Genomic DNA, 17295 nt, shown 5'->3' on the forward strand with positions numbered 1-17295 from the left:
CAGCATTATAAACTTTCACTGTTCTAATATTCTAGTTTAAGGAGATGAAGAGCTTTAATGAAGCCTCCTGAGGTGTTACAGGTCAAACTAGAGAATTCACCTCTCCCTCTCCCCATTTTGGTTGTGGCTTTGTATGGATCTCTCCCATACTGCTTAAAGCATATGCAGCAGACTTGGCAATCAGCGTCAGGACGTATATGCATTTCCCCCCCCACCAAAGTCTATTACTGTGCTCAACATCTCAATCATAAAATTGGCAACAAGATATTTACTTTGATCAAGGTGTTTATTGCATCTCAGAGGGCACACATGCACTGGGGTTTTTTGTTTTTGTTTTAGTTTTTTTTTTAAACTGAAATACAAAGAAGAGCCATTTTGAAATTAGCTTTTTATAGAACTTTCCCATTATGCTGTATGTTATCCCCACAGCAAATTCAGATACAACCACTTTTAATGGTACCATACATTGATTAAATACTTAATTTGAAAGACTTTAGGTGAATATCTTTCCAACCTGATATGCTTTTACAGAGAACTGCCAAGCCACTTGTAACACTGATCAACAGTGACCTCATTGAAGAGTCAAGATCTTACGCCAAGCCATCAGCAGAAACAGTATGAGAACAAACAAAAATTAAAGAAACACAGTATGTACAGTAAAGGGCACGGATCTCTGGATCAGAATTAAATCTCATCACCAATAGTACAAAAGCTACTCACAGCGCAATTGGGGCAACGGAGGAAACACTAGCCTAAGGCATACACAGGTAAGCACTAAATTAAGAGATGTACATAAGAACTGAACAGAGATGAGTAACATCACGTGTAATGTTTTGACTAGAGATATACCAAAGAGTGCTCTCGTATTTGAAATCCCTTAATGCCAGCACAACAATGATTGGTTTTTTTCAACTACATGGAGAGAAACTGACCCTTTACTTATTTTCAGTGCATTTAGCAAAAACTGATAAATATGCCAATTTTAAATGCAAGAACTTAAATAATTAAAATAGATTTTAAAATAAAACTGGCAATAAATATGGTATTCTTTCAGATATGATTTTTCATTCTTGCTAAATCATCAAAAAGTATTTGCTATGGAAGTTTACCTTTATATTACTTTAAATTATCTTAACATATACAGTGCCACAAAAATAAAACATTTTTTCACAACAATTGAGATTCCTGTGACTGGAAAAAAAAAAGTATTCCACACAATTTCGTAAGTATTTTCTTTACTATCTGGTATTATCACACTATGCTTCGTAACAGATAAAGGAGAAATTGAGTCCTAGGGAAATTTTAGGTGTCCTCAAAAAGTTATATACATTGAAACCTTCAAAAACCACAGACATCGCTCCAAATGGCTCACCAAACAACAGCTGCATAATCTGCCCCTGTGGGATAGGTTCAGAAAAGCACTAGAAGGCATCAGAAACATACATCCATTGTTTAAATTGTAAAACACAAATAACCCAAGTACACAAATTTCGAGAGAGTAGGGATAACAGCTAAGGTAGTACACATTCCTAATGTTCACTTTCACAGCTGTGCTACACGTTTCAGGAGGAAGAGAAAGTCTGAGTAAGCACTGGGTTTGGTACTGGTGGCTCACTTTGAAACTCTGAGCATCCGTTTGTAGACTCCAAACTCACGTTTTTATCATCCAGTCAGAAAAACTGCAGCTGTGAATACAGACAAGTATTAGACAAAAACCGGAATAATGAGTTAGATAAAGCACGTTGTAGAAAAAGCACCAAATCTGCTCATCACTTCACACCTCAAAGGAGTTGTCAGTTTTTAACGAAGCAGCAGCCTTCCCACAGACAGTTACGAATCTGTGTACTATAAACCCAAGTTGAAAGCAGCAAGTCCCAGCAATGAAGGTGCATCTCCACTCCTGGACATCTTCACCAAGTGCCAGGTACACCTTCCTGGGGCTGGAATGTGGATAAAGGAGAAGCAGGACTGGATGGTGCCTGCTAAGGGCAGCCTGATCTCATCTACCGCTGCTAACTCCAGTGCAGAGAGGGCTTAGACAAAGTTTTAGAAGAAAAGGGACTTATGAAGAAGACTTTTAAAGATATGTAATGACTGTCCTTTCCTCACCTGACAAATTATTCTAGTCTTAATTATAAAATGCCTACCTTACTCCCACATTATTATTTTTTAAAGGCTTCACTGTTCAATTCAATCTGATGTTTCTACTTGGCTCTCTTCACATCCTTCTCCAAAACCCTCACAGTAATGTTTTTGCCTTTTTTTTTTTCCTTACATTCTGCAGTATTGTCTTTTTTTGCTTTTTGTCCATTTTTTCTTTTTATTTACTCCTCTGTTCTTCCCCACTGTTGTTCAACATGGCACTGCTCAGGACTTCATGCCTTAGCATTCAGAAAAGTAGTGCCTTGAAAAATTGTACAGTGGAGGAGAACACTAGCTGGCAGCAGTTAAAAGATGCAGACAACCTTCCCTTGATGATCAGGATACATTAAGTTCTTCCTCTTTTTATCCTTTCACACCTATGATATGCTATCTGTTTCCACACACACAAGACTGGAAAAAGCCTCTTCAGCACAGTTTTGCACCCAGTATTTGTACCTTGTTTTAATTCTATCTGTTTCCATATTGATTTCAGGAAAAAAGAAACACAATCACCAATCCATGAACCCTTGGATTAAGTGGAAACAATGCAGAAATAGAAGTTATAGATTGAAGATAACTTTTCCTGGCAGTCACTTTTGGCAAAAGAAGTAGCCAAAAGTTACACTTTCAGGCTAAAATTAAGAGTTTGGACAGAGAATTCAGTTTTCTGCTTAAACCACCACATTATCAGTGCATGTTTCTAGCTATCTCTGAAGCTCTATCAGTCATACTCAATCTACCGCCCTGATCAGCATCTGTGTGCCAGACATACACCACAGCGTAACATGCTTAGGCAGGCAGCCACAGAATACCTTATCGTTTATAAGAAATCCTTGATGTTAAGATCCGCTAATGGGTCCTTTGTTGGAGGTTTCTTGGGACTCTGAGTAGCAGGAGTTGGGCTTGGAGAAAGCTAACAAACGGCAGCCAGGAAGGCAGGAAAAAACCAAAGCAGACAAGGATACACAAGCATTAGGTAGATATAGCTGGTTCCCAACAAGCACATTGCAAGCATACAAAGTTCTCATTTTTCTAAAAGTTCAGTGTGTTGTCATTTTGCTCAAGCATTGTTTAGATTCCATCCTTACTACAAGGTTAACAATGTTTGGCTGGTTTAATGGATAAGGCTATAGACACTGCATATTCTAATTAGCGTAGCTTCAAATCACTCACTCTCTACAAGACAAAATGGTTTTAGGACCATCAACCCAGACAAAAGTTAAGCAACTGTTAGATGTTAAACACCAAGGTGCAGAATAAGCAGAGTACGTGCTACAGAGTACGCCTGAAAATCCCTGTGACTGGCACTGAAGTACAGGTTGTTCCACATCGGTAGTGCAAATAACAGCTGAAAGTGTACTGGAGAAATGACAATATTGTACTATGTTCCTCCTCTGGTAGGTATAAAAATCATCAATTATTCCATAGAAAGTGTCATTTTTTCAAGTTTCTTGCAACCCTCTTCACTATGGAGCCAAATGATTCTCCCATCCTGACCTTACCTCTCCCTGCCTCCACCTTACTCAGGGAACCAGGTGTTTTGCACCAAAAGAAACCCAGCAAACTACCAAACTAAACCAGTTAAACTTGCATTTACAGAGAAACAGCTGACATCCAAGAACTTGACATCTTAGCCCGCTCATAAGCGGAAGGTCAGTTTTCTGGTGAATCCTCTTGGTGGCTGGGAGGGAAGATGCAGAGTGCAGCTCTAGTAAATGTCAACAAGCTCTGATAGAATAGGAATGCCCATCAGCTCCACTTTGGGCTTCACCCAAATATCCCTTCAAAACAGATCTAGGATGTAGTTAGATGTAGGAGACTTTCTGAACCTGTTCCATTGGTCTTGTACAAGGGAATTGAAAAAAAAAAACAACAAAGTGGTTCATGTGATCTGTTGCAAGTTAACAGTTTGCTTGGACAGGTGTAAAAAACTGTCTGGATGGCCGGTCCCAAAGAGTGGTGGTAAATAGAGTTAAATCCAGCTTGCAGCTGGTCACAAGCGGCATTCCCCAGGGCTCAGTACTAGGGTAAGTTCTGTTTAGTGTCTTTATCAATGATCCAGGCAAGGGGATCGAGTGCACCCTCAGTAAGTGTGCAGATGACACCAAGCTGGGTGGGAGTGGTGATCTGCTTGAGGGTAGGAAGGCTCCACGGAGGGATCTTGACAGGCTGGACTGATGGGCTGAGGTCAATTGTATGAGGATCAACAAAGCCAAGTGTTGGGTCCTGCACTTGGGTCACAACCTGCAATGCTACAGGCTTGGGGAAGAGTGGCTGGAAAGCTGCCGGGCTGGTCAACAGCCAGCTGAGTATGAGCCAGCAGTGAGCCCAGGTGGCCAAGGCAGCCAACAGCATTCTAGCTTGTATCAGGAACAGCATGGCCAGCAGGAGTAGGGAAGGGATCACCCCCTGGTACTCGGCACCAGTGATGCTGCACCTCAAATACTGTGTTCAGTTTTGGGCCCCTCACCACAAGACAGACATTGAGGTGCTGGAGTGTGCCCAAAGAGCAGCAATGAAGCTGGTTAAGGGTCCAGAGAACAAGTCTTACGAGGAGCAGCTAAGGGAACTGGTGTGGAGGCAGAGAGTGCAGTACAGCTGTTTGATATTGACGAATTTGAGCTATGTCCTTGAACACCACTTGCTCAATAACAAAAACCAGCAACTAGAACAAGATAAGGAAATACCAAAGGCAAAAATAGTAAAGACAACCAAAAAACTATTACCAATCCAAATGAAGCATAAGGCACGTGAACAGTATACGGCTACCAATCAAATTAGATGATTAAGTGCGTGCACTTCGCATGTAACTTAGATAGACTATAAAAGACTAATGCTGACTAACAATAGAGGTCTTCGGAACACCATCCACGGAGTCCGTGATTTACTGCCACAAACTGGCGTTGTTTAGCCTGGAGAAAAGGAGGCTCAGGGGAGACCTTATCACTCTCTACAACTACCTGAAAGGAGGTTGTAGCAAGGTGAGTGTCAGTTTCTTCTCCCAAGCAGCAAGTGATAGAATGAAAGGAAATGGCCTCAAGTTGCAGCAGGGGCAGTTTAGTTTGGATATTAGGGAAAATTTCTTCACCAAAAGGCTTGTCAAGCATTGGAACAGGCTCCCCAAGGAAGTGGCTAAGTCATCATCCCTAGAGGTATTTAAAATATGTGGCATTTAGGGACATAATTTAGTGGTGGACTTGGTAGTGCTAGGTTAATGGTTGAATTTGATCATCTTAAGGGTGCTTTCCAACCTAAATGATTACATGATTTTAAGTCAGGCAGCTGATACCATAAGAAATGTATTTTACAGTCCTACAGCTAGAATTTAACTGAGATAATGCATACCCACAAACTACTTTCTAGAGAAATGGAGAGCACTTGAACATTCATCTAGCAGTAACACTTACCTGTACACCAGGGCCAGCGGCAGCTCCAAATGGTGGCCTCATCATAGGCTGCCCATACATAACTGGTTGCTGGGGCATCATGGGTACGCCTGTGCCTGCTGGGGGCTGTAAGTTAATGCAACGTGAGTAGGGTTCTGGGAGAAGAAAGGAGAGCAGCGTAACAAAAGAGACTCACCATCCCAAATGCTGCTCCTGGTTGTGGGACAGGTGGAGTACCTCCTGTGGCAGGAACAGCACTTGCTGGAGGCACAGCTCCTGTCTAAAAAGTTTTTTTTAAAAATTAAAAAAAGCAAGAATCTCTAACACCAACTATCTGGAAACTGCACGGAGTCTCCAGCATTCTCAAAGTTGCTCTGAAAAGTAGGACTGTTATGTAACAGATAATACCTAACCTCAAAACCAAATGCTTCAAAGAATGAGAAAGTTGAGTGAGTCTTTACGCTGATGCTCAGCTTCTTTGTAAGAAAACAAAAGTGATAGACTCCATTCTCTTCATGGATGGAGTCCCTTTACTGAATACAACTCAAAATAGGCCCAAGAAAATACGTACTTTCCTCCTCCTTCTACTCTAAGAAAATATGTACTTTCTTCCTCCTTTCTTCTGTAAGAAAGCATCCCAATTTCATAACTGACAGCCAGCACACTACAGCACTTGTTGAAGGACTGTATTTTAGTAGAAGCTTAATCAGATTGTAAAGGTAAGGGAAATAACTGCTATAATTCATTTCCAATTTAAAAAAAAAACCACAGTATTTTTATGCAGTGAGAGTCACTTAAGTGAAAGAATAAGTTTACACACTGAGGGCACAATCACAACCGTTACACACTTTACTAAGCAGAATTTAGTTTATCTTGTTATACTTTTCATTCATATACTTAACTTGTTATGATTTTCATTCAAATAACACAAGAAAAAAAAGGTTATCTTTCACTATGGTTCAGGAAGAGATAACTGTTCGTTTAGTAGTCTGACTGGATATGCAGCACAACAGCATCTTTGAACAAGGGCACCTCACTCACACAGCAGAACTCACACATCATCCCTTTTGGTTCCCTTGTCTGTAACTTCCCATGCACAGAATCGCCTTATGGCCTTGAAAGGATCCAAGTCTCTCCTTTTCACAACAGTATACACAATCCAAATTATTAACAACTCTGAAGAGAGGCAGGAAGCATTCAAGGAAGGGATTTAAAAATGGTGGTAGGATTTTTAGGAACTGCTATCATATGGCCTAAGTATACTGGCACTGTTTCTCAGGCCATTACAGAAGGTGTAGGATCATGCCTGAGCCTCTGCATCATTACCATTTACCTCAAGTCAGTTACATCCCACCACACTTGGAGAATGGCTAGCATACTTTCAGTTCAAAGGACAGCACGTCTCTGGAGATACATTGGAATTACTCACTGCACAGTTCACTTCTGCGAATGCTGCACTTTATGCCCTTGGGTGGTCCTTGCTTCCAGACTAAAATCTGCCAGTTTCTTAGGAAACTGGAGACAATTCAAGATAACCTGCTCCAGATTAATTTATCAGCTAACACCCTACAGTTTCTGGCTAATTATTATGAACCTCTTTTCCAATCTGAAAGTTTTCTGGGGAGCATTTCAATTAAAAGCTGTACTGTGCTAGCAGCACAGCTGTCCCCAGACTAAAACCAACATCAGGACACTCGGATACAGAAAGGAAGGAATAGAAAGACACAGATTAACAACATCAGATGCAATAACCCAGCTGCAGCCACAGGAACACATTGTAGCTCAAAATCCAGATGTCAAGAAAATGGCCCCACAAACTGAATCTGCTTTTGCCTCAAAGCACTAGAGTCACTCAAGGGAATTCTACTCATTTCAGTCCAGAAGGTGAAAGGTCACAAGGGAAGAAGTGACCAAAACTTAAGTGGTTGAACAGTGACATGAAGGAAAGCTTCATTTTGGTCTCCACATTTATTTTTCCTGCAGATTTGGTTTTATTTGGTTTCAAAAACTACCTAAGTGCATGATTTTGAAGAAATATATATAGCAGCCATGTTTCATTAAATGCTATCAAAACCACCCAGCTTTCCAGAAAGACTAGTTACTTATCAGATGGTAAAACCACTATGAGATCAGGCTGATGTTACAGAAGTTAGAAATTTCAGGTAGTACAAGTCTTCAGACAGGTCACATCCAAGTAAAGCAAAGACAGTTTGAAGCCATTATTTTCAAGCTTACAGCACAGAAATGGTTAATCATTACTACCATATATAACACATTGCCTGAGAATTATCTGCTGGATAGATAGTCCAAGAGGAGCCATGTTAGGTAGCTTCTAGCTAGTTTTAAGCCAGTGGTAGTAACCATAGTGCAGGTGAAGTGCTGTTAGTATCTTTGTATTTAGTAAGTAAGTACAATAAGAGATAAAAAAACAAAATCACTTACACTGTACAGTATTGCCCAGCCTTTCTATTAAGAAAAAAAGTTGACGTTACAACTAATACATTGAATGAAATAGTGAGTTCAGGGAATTCTTTTATTTTCCATAAGGTTAAGGAGTAAGCTGGAACATGCTTAGAGTCACATTAGCATCTGGCTGTGGCAGCAGGGAACCGAACTGGTCATGCTCCCCCTTGACAGTCCTTTCCTTCCCAACTCAACTGTTTTCACATGGAGGCTGTTTTATGCCCTGTGCGACTTTGATGAGATGAGGTATGACCCCTTTTCAGACTACTTTTGTAGCTTACTCATGATCAAGTTGCTCCTGTGCCAAATTTAGATTTTTAGCTCAATTCGACCCTCTTCTCTCAAAGCTAGTGCATTCTGATACGTTTTACAAGGCAATCTTAACTTTTACAACACATTGCTTTACTCTGCTATAGAAGCTATCCACTTCTAATCTAAATCAATCACCTGATCAGTATGAATACCATGTTGGTTTTTTTGATCTATTTGATTCAAGAAAGCTTGAGAAAAACCTATTTATTTTCTCTCCTTCCAGTATTTCAGCTTTGGATCAACACCATTGTCTTTTGGGCAATCAACCCAGGCCTGGTGCTGGCAAGACCTATATGGCTAACCACACACTTGGAAACGTCCACAGGTATTAAGTGTACATGTAGAGTAACATCTTGACACATACAGTAGTATATTTTCATCAGCCTGAACTCCATTACTTATTTATCCCAGCTGTAAATCTGGTCTTAAACACATGACTTGAAACAATCACATCATTTATACAGAAGGAAACTCTTTAGCTGAAACAGACAGGAGCAACGCCTACATGTATGCTTGCATAGTCTCACAAAATATTGAAGTTTCAATAGCAGCGGTATCAACGGATTAACCACCTACCAACGGACCACTTGGGACACCACCAGTTGACCATGTTGCAGGTGCTACTTTTGGCTGCCAGTTGGCTCCTCCTGTTAACTTTTTCTCTCCAGCGTTCCACTGAAGGTCTCCCCTACCAGAGAGGGAGAGAGACAGAGCTATTATTTACATACCCTTACAGTGAAAATGAAAACAAATTGCCATATACATTAACACTAGGCTTGCAGCTACATTAGTTTATGGTATATGCAGTTTAAGTTATAAACAGAAAGACAGACTTTTAGTGCCACTCGGTTTCAAGGCTTGTTAGCAGTACACATCCGTACACTCTATACTGAAATCAGTTACATGGTTATGGCCTTTGTGGGGAGAATTAGAAAGATGTTTTACTTAGTATTGACTGAAGGTAACATATTATTGCATATACCCTTGCAAAGTAGGAAGACACACTGCAACTGCCTATTCTACTGGGGCCAGGCAGTAGAGCTGCCTGCTAGAAGTCTTTGAAAGGTCATTTCACTGCCGGAAATCTTGCTCAGACAGCTGAAGGAGGAAAGCACTCAGTTCTGAAAAAAGTTGATAGATACAAGAGAAACAAATCATTCATAGAATAAAAGGGCTGTTGCAAAACCAGGTTTTGTTAGAGGCTGCTCTATTCAGAATAAGATACACCATTTGTACAAAGGAGGCTAAGTTTGGGGGATAAACCTCATGATAAGTTTATACATATCCCTCCTATCATCTCCACAGAGGCACAAAACATTTTGAAGTACACACATCATAAACTCGTCTTGCATACAGAGGAAGGCTCAGTACAGAAGAAAGCAATCAGTTAGATTAAGAATATACATTAAAAAAAAATAAATGCAATGCTGTAAATATTTCTTCTTGCAAAAAAAAAAAAATCTTTTCACTGCAAGGAATGAACTTCTTTTCTATTTTACAAGTATTCCATTGCCTACACGATAAGCACATCCAGCGTCTGTAAAAAGATAACAAAACTATTACATATTAGCCTAGATTACTGAGGGGAACTATACGATTTATTATCTGCACTACTTGTTCATTTTAAGTTGTTTGGAAATCAACTATTCAATATGAAGACAGTCATTTACAGAAAAAAAATTATACGACTTAGATTAAAGCCAGCAAGTTTAAAAGCTACATCAGGAACATTTAACATTAAATATTCGGTGAACCTATATGGAATAGAATACTTTTTCCAGAATTTTTCTGAACTGATTTTTTGGGAGGAAGGGGCACATGACCAATTCATTGATTCCTAATAAACACTGACACAGATGTAAGACTATACAAGCAGAGTCGAAAAAGTATTTTTCTTTTTTAAATAAAGTTGAACTTACTTTTTTGAAGTGGTACCAGAAATTCCAAGATCTGAAAGTTGCAAGAAAAAAGGAAAAAAAGTAATGTGTTTAGCAAATTAAAGTATGTCAAAGTAACAGCTCACATTTCATTACACATGGGCACATATGGAGCAACAACATTTTGGCTGTCTTCATTTAGACAGCATCAGAGGACTGGCCACATCTACCTCTTCTTCAGGACAAACTTTTGAGGAACGCTGCAGATGTCTTATACTTGCGGAAGCCATTTTTTTCCTCCATAAGCAAACCAAAGTAAAAACATATTTAGGTCTACAAAATGCTAAGTTATTTAAGAGCATTGAACTATTTACCATGAATGACAACACTAGTTTTCATTCCTCACTATACATACAGAAACAAAAAGAGCTATTTTTACATACACATAAATCCAACTGTTACCTGGAAGTTTTGCACCATTTACCTGCTCTATCATACAGGGGAACTCCAGCTAGTTTCCTTAATTACCTTTGGAATAAGTTTTAAGCTAAGTTTTAAAGAATACTCTTCTCACAGGACCAGTACAAGTCCTGTAAGTCACAAACTGCGAAGTTTGATTTTTCTCCCCTGAACCTGGATATACTAAATGACTTGCAGAAGAGGTTTCAAGCTATTAAGAGTCCTGCTAACTTCTAAGCATGGTAGTTTCCTCCTACACCTAACAAAACAGTATGCATTGTAAGAACAGTTACACCTTTGCTGTGATGTGTTTACACATACTAACTGAGTATTCCATTATACAACCCTCCAAAGTACAACTTAAGTAGTATTACTACTACTAGTATGTTAACCTAGGTGGGCCTCTGTTAGGTTTTTTGGAGGGCTGTGGCTACTGATTTCCAGTTATAAAGGGCTCTAGCCCTTTTCCTACTACAGGACAGAGAATATTTTTTAGTTTAGTATTTCGAGAACATGTTTTGGAAAGTTCACTGTCTGGGAGAAGGTCTGCTCTTGGCTGTTGTGCACTCCTCACCCCACTGCTTCTACTCCTCTTATTAAGCAAGAAGCCAGCTATTTGCGTCCACCATCTTTTCTGCTTAAATTCCGCAGTGCTAGCAGATGCTTTGGACAATTTTCACCTTTCCATCTGTTATTACACAGAGGCACAGCCATTAAGAGTCTGATGTGCCCCTGAACCTGGGAAGTTCACACATTACAAATCACACTTACCAAACAGATCCTATTATTTGACTCAGATCCTTGGCACAAAAAGGGACCAGTTAGGAAACCAGACTACCAACTATCTGAATCAGGCCTTATTTCTGCTTACAGCTTCCCCAGTCTCCCCAGGGTAACAGGAGGACATTGAAGCAAGGTAAAATAGACAGGTACTTGGCTCCGCAGAAAAGTAACATAGTTGTATGCCACACCACTTAAAACCCAAATTTGTCACTTACTGCCTACTAAGTTTGCAAGAGACGAGTCAAGATCACTTCCGAGGCCTTTGCTTGCTACTGAAGCAGGGACTGTTGCTGGGGCTGAAGGTGCTATCGACTGACCAGAAGGAACCATAGTTGGCATAAGAAGATCACCTAAGCCATCAAACACTAGAAGTGAAAAGAAAGTGGGTTAGAACAACAACTGTGGTAAGAAAAACCCTACCTGCCACTTTGCTGTTGCTCCAACAAATACAGCATAGATAACCACATCACGAGTCTTACCAAAACACTATTTGACATTAAAATTAATGTCAACAAGGGCATGCATGTCATTTTACTAGACACTGAATGTACAGAAACCCTGAAAGAGCTATACAATGAGAACTAATATGAGAGGACATGCCTAAAAGGACTAACTGAAGATTTTAATCTATGTAGATATAGCACCACTACCACATGACACTATTTTTCTTACAGCCATCCTTAGAGAGATGTCAGATGCACACACATTTGTCAAGAGATATTCATTTACAGGTTTTTAAAATGAACATCTTGCAGCAAACACCAGTCAGAATTACTGTGGCAAAGACAGTCTTATACCTTGACATCTTACAGCAACGGGAATGAAAGTCTCAAGATGTTACTATTCACTTGCAAGCAGCAGGGAATCAGGAAAACCTACTAACATCTTATGAGATCAGAAGGAACCAGAATCATCCACAGTGACAGAGCTAGTCTCCTTAGTTCAGTCATCTAACTCAGTTCATTTTTTAGATCCCTTTAAGTCAAACCACCTGGTACATCTCATACCAGTGTTTCTATCTTCTGATCTGTATTTGAGGTACATGCTAATGTTAAGTCAATAGGAAGGGGTAGCATGTGCACCAGCAAGCAACCAAATAACAAAGCAGCAGTACTACTTCAACCTTTTTTTTTCTTGTACAGTTGCAGAACTCACCAATTTTAAGATTGTAGCAAGGACCCAGCATGGAAAATACAGAATGGAAGAGATACAAACAAAATGATAGCAGTGATGAAAATTTAAGCTTACAGTCAGGCAAAAAAACCACTACCTCAGTCTCCATTTTGTGTACCTTCAGGTGCCATGCAAGCTCAAGAACGGCTTCAGCAGCAGCAGCAAGAAAACCTGCCTACATACTTGATTTACAGAACAGTGTTTTCCTTGCATAATTCCTGATTCATGCAATCAAGCACATGCAAGGATGATGTTCACAACAGTTCGTTTTTTACTGACATGGTAAAATAAAAAATGACTACAGAGAGCTCTTTGGCACACATCAGCCTAAACACCACCCTGAGTTCTTCCAGTAGAGAAGGAATGGAGAAATCACTGATATTGCTTGTAGTCAGAGCCTAAATATGGTATCAGTAAGTCATCTAACACATAAAACACATTAGCAAATTCAAAGAAACCCTGTAGCTCACCTGATGCATCAAACGAACTGCCGGTCGTTGGAGCTGTTGTTCCAAAAGCTGCATCAAAGTTAGGCTGTAGTAAGCTGGTTTGAGCTGGAGTGACGGGGGATGGTGACGGAGATGGAGAAATAAAAGAACCTCCAAAGCCTTGAAAAAGCCACATAAGAGATGTGTGGACATTAGTGTCAGTCTTGTTGGGCTGTATTTAACAAAAGCTCAATCTAGAGAAAGCAGAATGATCCTCCAGATAATTCTTACTAGACCATTGTAAATAATTCAGTACTACACAAGCATCCTTGGTATGCCAGGTATGACCCAGGGAATTTAAGATTTTGTGAGAGTCACCAATAAAAACTTTGATGTTTCTTATTTAGGGTTCTGCAGAGGTAGAAAAATGTAGCAGAGAAGATAATTCTTCCAGTACTATATGCTATCATTCTAGGTAAGTAATCTCACAGGTAGAATGCAACAAACAAGAATTAGTTCAGAAAACAGAGAAACAGAGGACTAACTTGAGCAAAGGATATGATCACCCATCAACTACTCTGGAATCTCAATTCAGAAGGGAGTGCTTTACTAATCCAGTTTAGCCTCTCTCATCATCTTAAAACATCCTGGTCTCCCTCATCAAGATGTCTTCAAGCTGCTGCCCTCTCCCTCACTCCCAAGCCAAAGTAGGATCAACAGCATCCATATGTGAACTCCAGCCTGTATGCTGGAGAATCTCCATGATTAAGGTTAATGTATGTATTATAAACCCTATATTTATATAAATAAACCCTACTCATGAAGGTTCTCTAGCTTACCAGCAATGGACTCCCCATGCTTGACTTCTTAGAATTCCTCCCTTGCCCTCTATTTAATTTGATCTCCCTTGCAATTTAAGCTTATGTGTATTATCTACAGACTCTGGAAACTGATTAAATATGCAAAGACTCTGTCAAAACAAGAACAGACATATGACACTTTCTCAATTCTCTTTAGTTTACAAGCCATTCCTCTTATCCAATCTCTTCTTGACAGTGATGCCCAAGACCTCTATACTCCATCTTCAGTTTCTCAGCCTTGTTTTTTTCCAGCTGCCCTTGTATAGAATGGATCTGATCCGTGCTCAGTGCTCTAACCGCAACTACACAAATACAGCAGGAATAGCACTCTGCACAACCTGCAGACTGTACTTTTTTTTCTCCTGTATCAGAGCAGGCAGTATATTATTTGGCCACAGCTGAAAACAAGACAGTGACAAACCAACGCTCTAACACTGCCTTCAGTTTCTTTTCAGGGAACACCCTACCTTACAGTCTACTGTCCTTATTTACACAGCTAACCAGTGCTGCCTATGGACAGAAGCTTGAACATTTACTCGTTTGAAATTCCTCCTTTAGATCATTTTCTTCAATTTGTAGAGACCATTTTATGTCCTATTCTTATCCAAAGTATATATAGATCTTTTCATGTGGGTGAAATCTGAAAAATTAAGCATACCACTCCAACAGTCATATTGTTGAAATCAAGTACCAAATACAATTTATCAATGTGGAAGAGACCATCTATTTAGATTAAACCCTTATCACTACTTTCTTTTTACTGAGATAGTTTGTACTGCTCTTGTTTAAACAGTCAACTAGTTGCCTTTTTTTTCCAATCGTTGTGCACCTCCAAGAAGAACTTGGTTCATCTTCTCTGTATCCTCCAGTGAATCAGATTCAACAACTACAAGGCCTTCCTTTTACCTTCTCGTCTTCCAGCTGAATGGATGCACTCCTCAGCCTCTCCTCATACATCATTTGCACCAGCCACCATCTCAGTGGCCCTCCATTGACCTCACTCTTGTACGTCTTGATGTTGGGTGATCAAGACATTCACTAATACATTCCAGAAGTCCCCTGGATTACCTGCACCTAGCCATATTGCCATCCCAGCACATACTATGGTGGTTTAAGTTGCCTATGAGTGCCAAAGCCTGTGATAGTGAGGCTTTCTCCAGCTGCCTAAAACAGGCTTCCTCTACTGCCTCTTCTCAATCAGGTGGTCTGTAGCAAACACCTACTATAACATCAGCAGTGGTGGCTGGTCCTCTGATCCTTACCTACAAGCTCTGTCCTAGTTCATCACCCGTCCCAAGGCAAAGCTCCATGTATTCAACTATCCACAAACAAATACTCATCTCCAAAGAATCAGACCAGAGCAGCTTGACAAGATACAGGGATGACAAAGGCAGCTGACTGCGGCAATTCCTAAAGCACTGGAGCCATCTAAAGACCCTGTGCTCTGATCCTTTCAGTTTCCTGAGTAAGAACAAGAAGCTTGGCAGCAGGGCACAAGACAATATCCATTTATAAAATTCTGTTTAGAAAGTTATGTAAGTTTTTGCAAAGCCCCATAAAGTGTCTGCTTCTCCAGCTTCAGAAGGGAGTTCTTCCTAGCTTCAGGTGAAGTTTGCATGCTGATTGGTCTTAATCCCATAGCTTTTAGCCTCTTGTGCAATTTAACAGCAACATTGGGCAGAGAAGCCATAATAATGCTTTAACAGATTAAATTCCTAGCTGTCTAGGGCTTGCACAAAACCCAGACTGAGTCTGCAGAAATGGCAGCAACCAAGTTACTGAGATGTGTCCAGATGTTGTCTGGACATCCCCAACTGCCTGATTTTGAGGTTGCTTTACTTATATATTCAAGTAAGACTTCTTATAAGAACATGCTGTTAGAGTATGTACTGGGATATACACGTACACAGTTTAATTGGCTAGAAAGATCTAGAAAGTAAAATGGCCAGACTACTGTATTTATCAGCATAGTTCTTGTCTTGTTTGCAGAGAGGTAGAGAGGCTTAGAAGAGTACGAAAAAAATTCCACCACATTTCTTAAATGAGACAAGAAGAGATTAGCAACTTATTTGACAGCAGAAAACTTAAGAAAATGATGCATAGTAAGTATACTTGTAACATTATGCATATAAACAAATTCATAAACCATGACGGACAAGCCTTCAGCCACCATATGAAATCCGGACAATCTTAAATTTAAAACTGGATTACTCTGCAGGCTATACATCTGCCATTATCCAGGGTAAACAAATGCTTAGCAATATGCTGTGATGTTTACAGACTCTCTGTATCAGCCAAATAGAGATTCAAATCTACTTGGAGCCCTTTTGAATCTATGTAACAAAAAAAAAATTAAAATCACCTGTTTACCCCAATTGCTTCAAGTCTGCTTGAGTGTTTAGACTTATGACATCCCTTTTATAATTTAGGTTTTGATTTAATGTGACTCAGATTCAGAGAGCATAATGCTGAAGTTTAAGCCATCTGGAGCGTAATTTCTACCAGAATTTAAGCTCAGTTACAGATAAGGACATAAAATCTTTTGTATTGTAATGTTTAGAATCACAGAATATCCCCAAATTGGAAGGGACCCATAGGATCATCAAGTCCAACTCTCTGCTCCTCACAGGACTACCCAAAACTAAACCATATGCCCGAAAGAGTTGTCCAGACACTTCCTGAACTCTGGCAGGCTTGCTATGCGTAAGCAGAATTAGCTTCTTCCCAACATCTTTGCACTCAGTCCGCTGATAAGGCACACAACTACAAATGACTGGTATGTTTCAGAATCCTCTAGTTAAAGCCTGATCTCTGGCCTTCATCTGTCCAAAGGCTAACTAATACAAAGATCAATGGAAAACAAAAAGTGGCCTTCTACCTTGAAATCCTGAAGCTGCCTGTATGCTTTAGCATGCCTTTACACATTATGTCCCACTTTAAGCAGCTGGCTTGGAACCGATTGAGAATGGACATACAGGTTATTATTCTCTAGAGCACTTCTACTTTCCTGCAGCACAGCTAGGCGACACCTACACTTAGAGCAGGGACTAGCAAAAGTGTCCTCCTCTGAGATGGCTACACTCACCTGTATCAACTCACAGCACTTAGAACAGACTACATACTAGGGTATCTCACTTAGATATTTCTCATACAATGGAGCATCTCTCTTGAGCACATAAAGGCAAAACATACACAGGGCTGGACTTCTGATCTAGTGAAAGCTGGCACGAGAGACCTGCAGATGTACAGACAGCAACTGATGTCAGGGCTTACCAGTGGTTAGCAGTTGCATAAAGGGCAGACTGTCACTCCAGCTCAGAATTAAAGCCACAAAGGTACAAGATGAAGCTAACAATCACCTTTGAAGTTCATGGAAGATAACCTACCAACCAATCTACTGACAAATTCACCT

General features: G+C 40.0%; 1 protein-coding gene across 3 annotated transcripts in view; it reads right to left on the reverse strand.

Annotated features, from left to right (window-relative positions):
- Window positions 1-267: 267 nt before the first annotated feature.
- SNAP91 (synaptosome associated protein 91) overlaps window positions 268-17295 on the reverse strand; it is a 71103-nt gene continuing 54075 nt past the window's right edge. For 2 of the 3 annotated variants that reach the window (XM_086743779.1, XM_086743780.1), the window contains exons 22-30: window positions 13066-13203; window positions 11638-11787; window positions 10223-10253; window positions 8880-8991; window positions 7971-7994; window positions 5725-5808; window positions 5550-5654; window positions 2955-3055; window positions 268-1685 (exon numbers count right to left, since the gene is read on the reverse strand). In XM_086743779.1, the coding sequence (XP_086599905.1) occupies window positions 2963-3055; window positions 5550-5654; window positions 5725-5808; window positions 7971-7994; window positions 8880-8991; window positions 10223-10253; window positions 11638-11787; window positions 13066-13203 (737 nt within the window). In that variant the 3' untranslated portion in view covers window positions 268-1685; window positions 2955-2962. The remainder of the gene's footprint in view (window positions 1686-2954; window positions 3056-5549; window positions 5655-5724; window positions 5809-7970; window positions 7995-8879; window positions 8992-10222; window positions 10254-11637; window positions 11788-13065; window positions 13204-17295) is intronic. The other variant, XM_086743781.1, reaches the window with a different exon arrangement.

This window comes from Chlamydotis macqueenii, chromosome 3, assembly GCF_036417535.1.
Source record: "Chlamydotis macqueenii isolate bChlMac1 chromosome 3, bChlMac1.mat, whole genome shotgun sequence".
Classification (NCBI taxonomy): Eukaryota; Metazoa; Chordata; class Aves; order Otidiformes; family Otididae; genus Chlamydotis; species Chlamydotis macqueenii.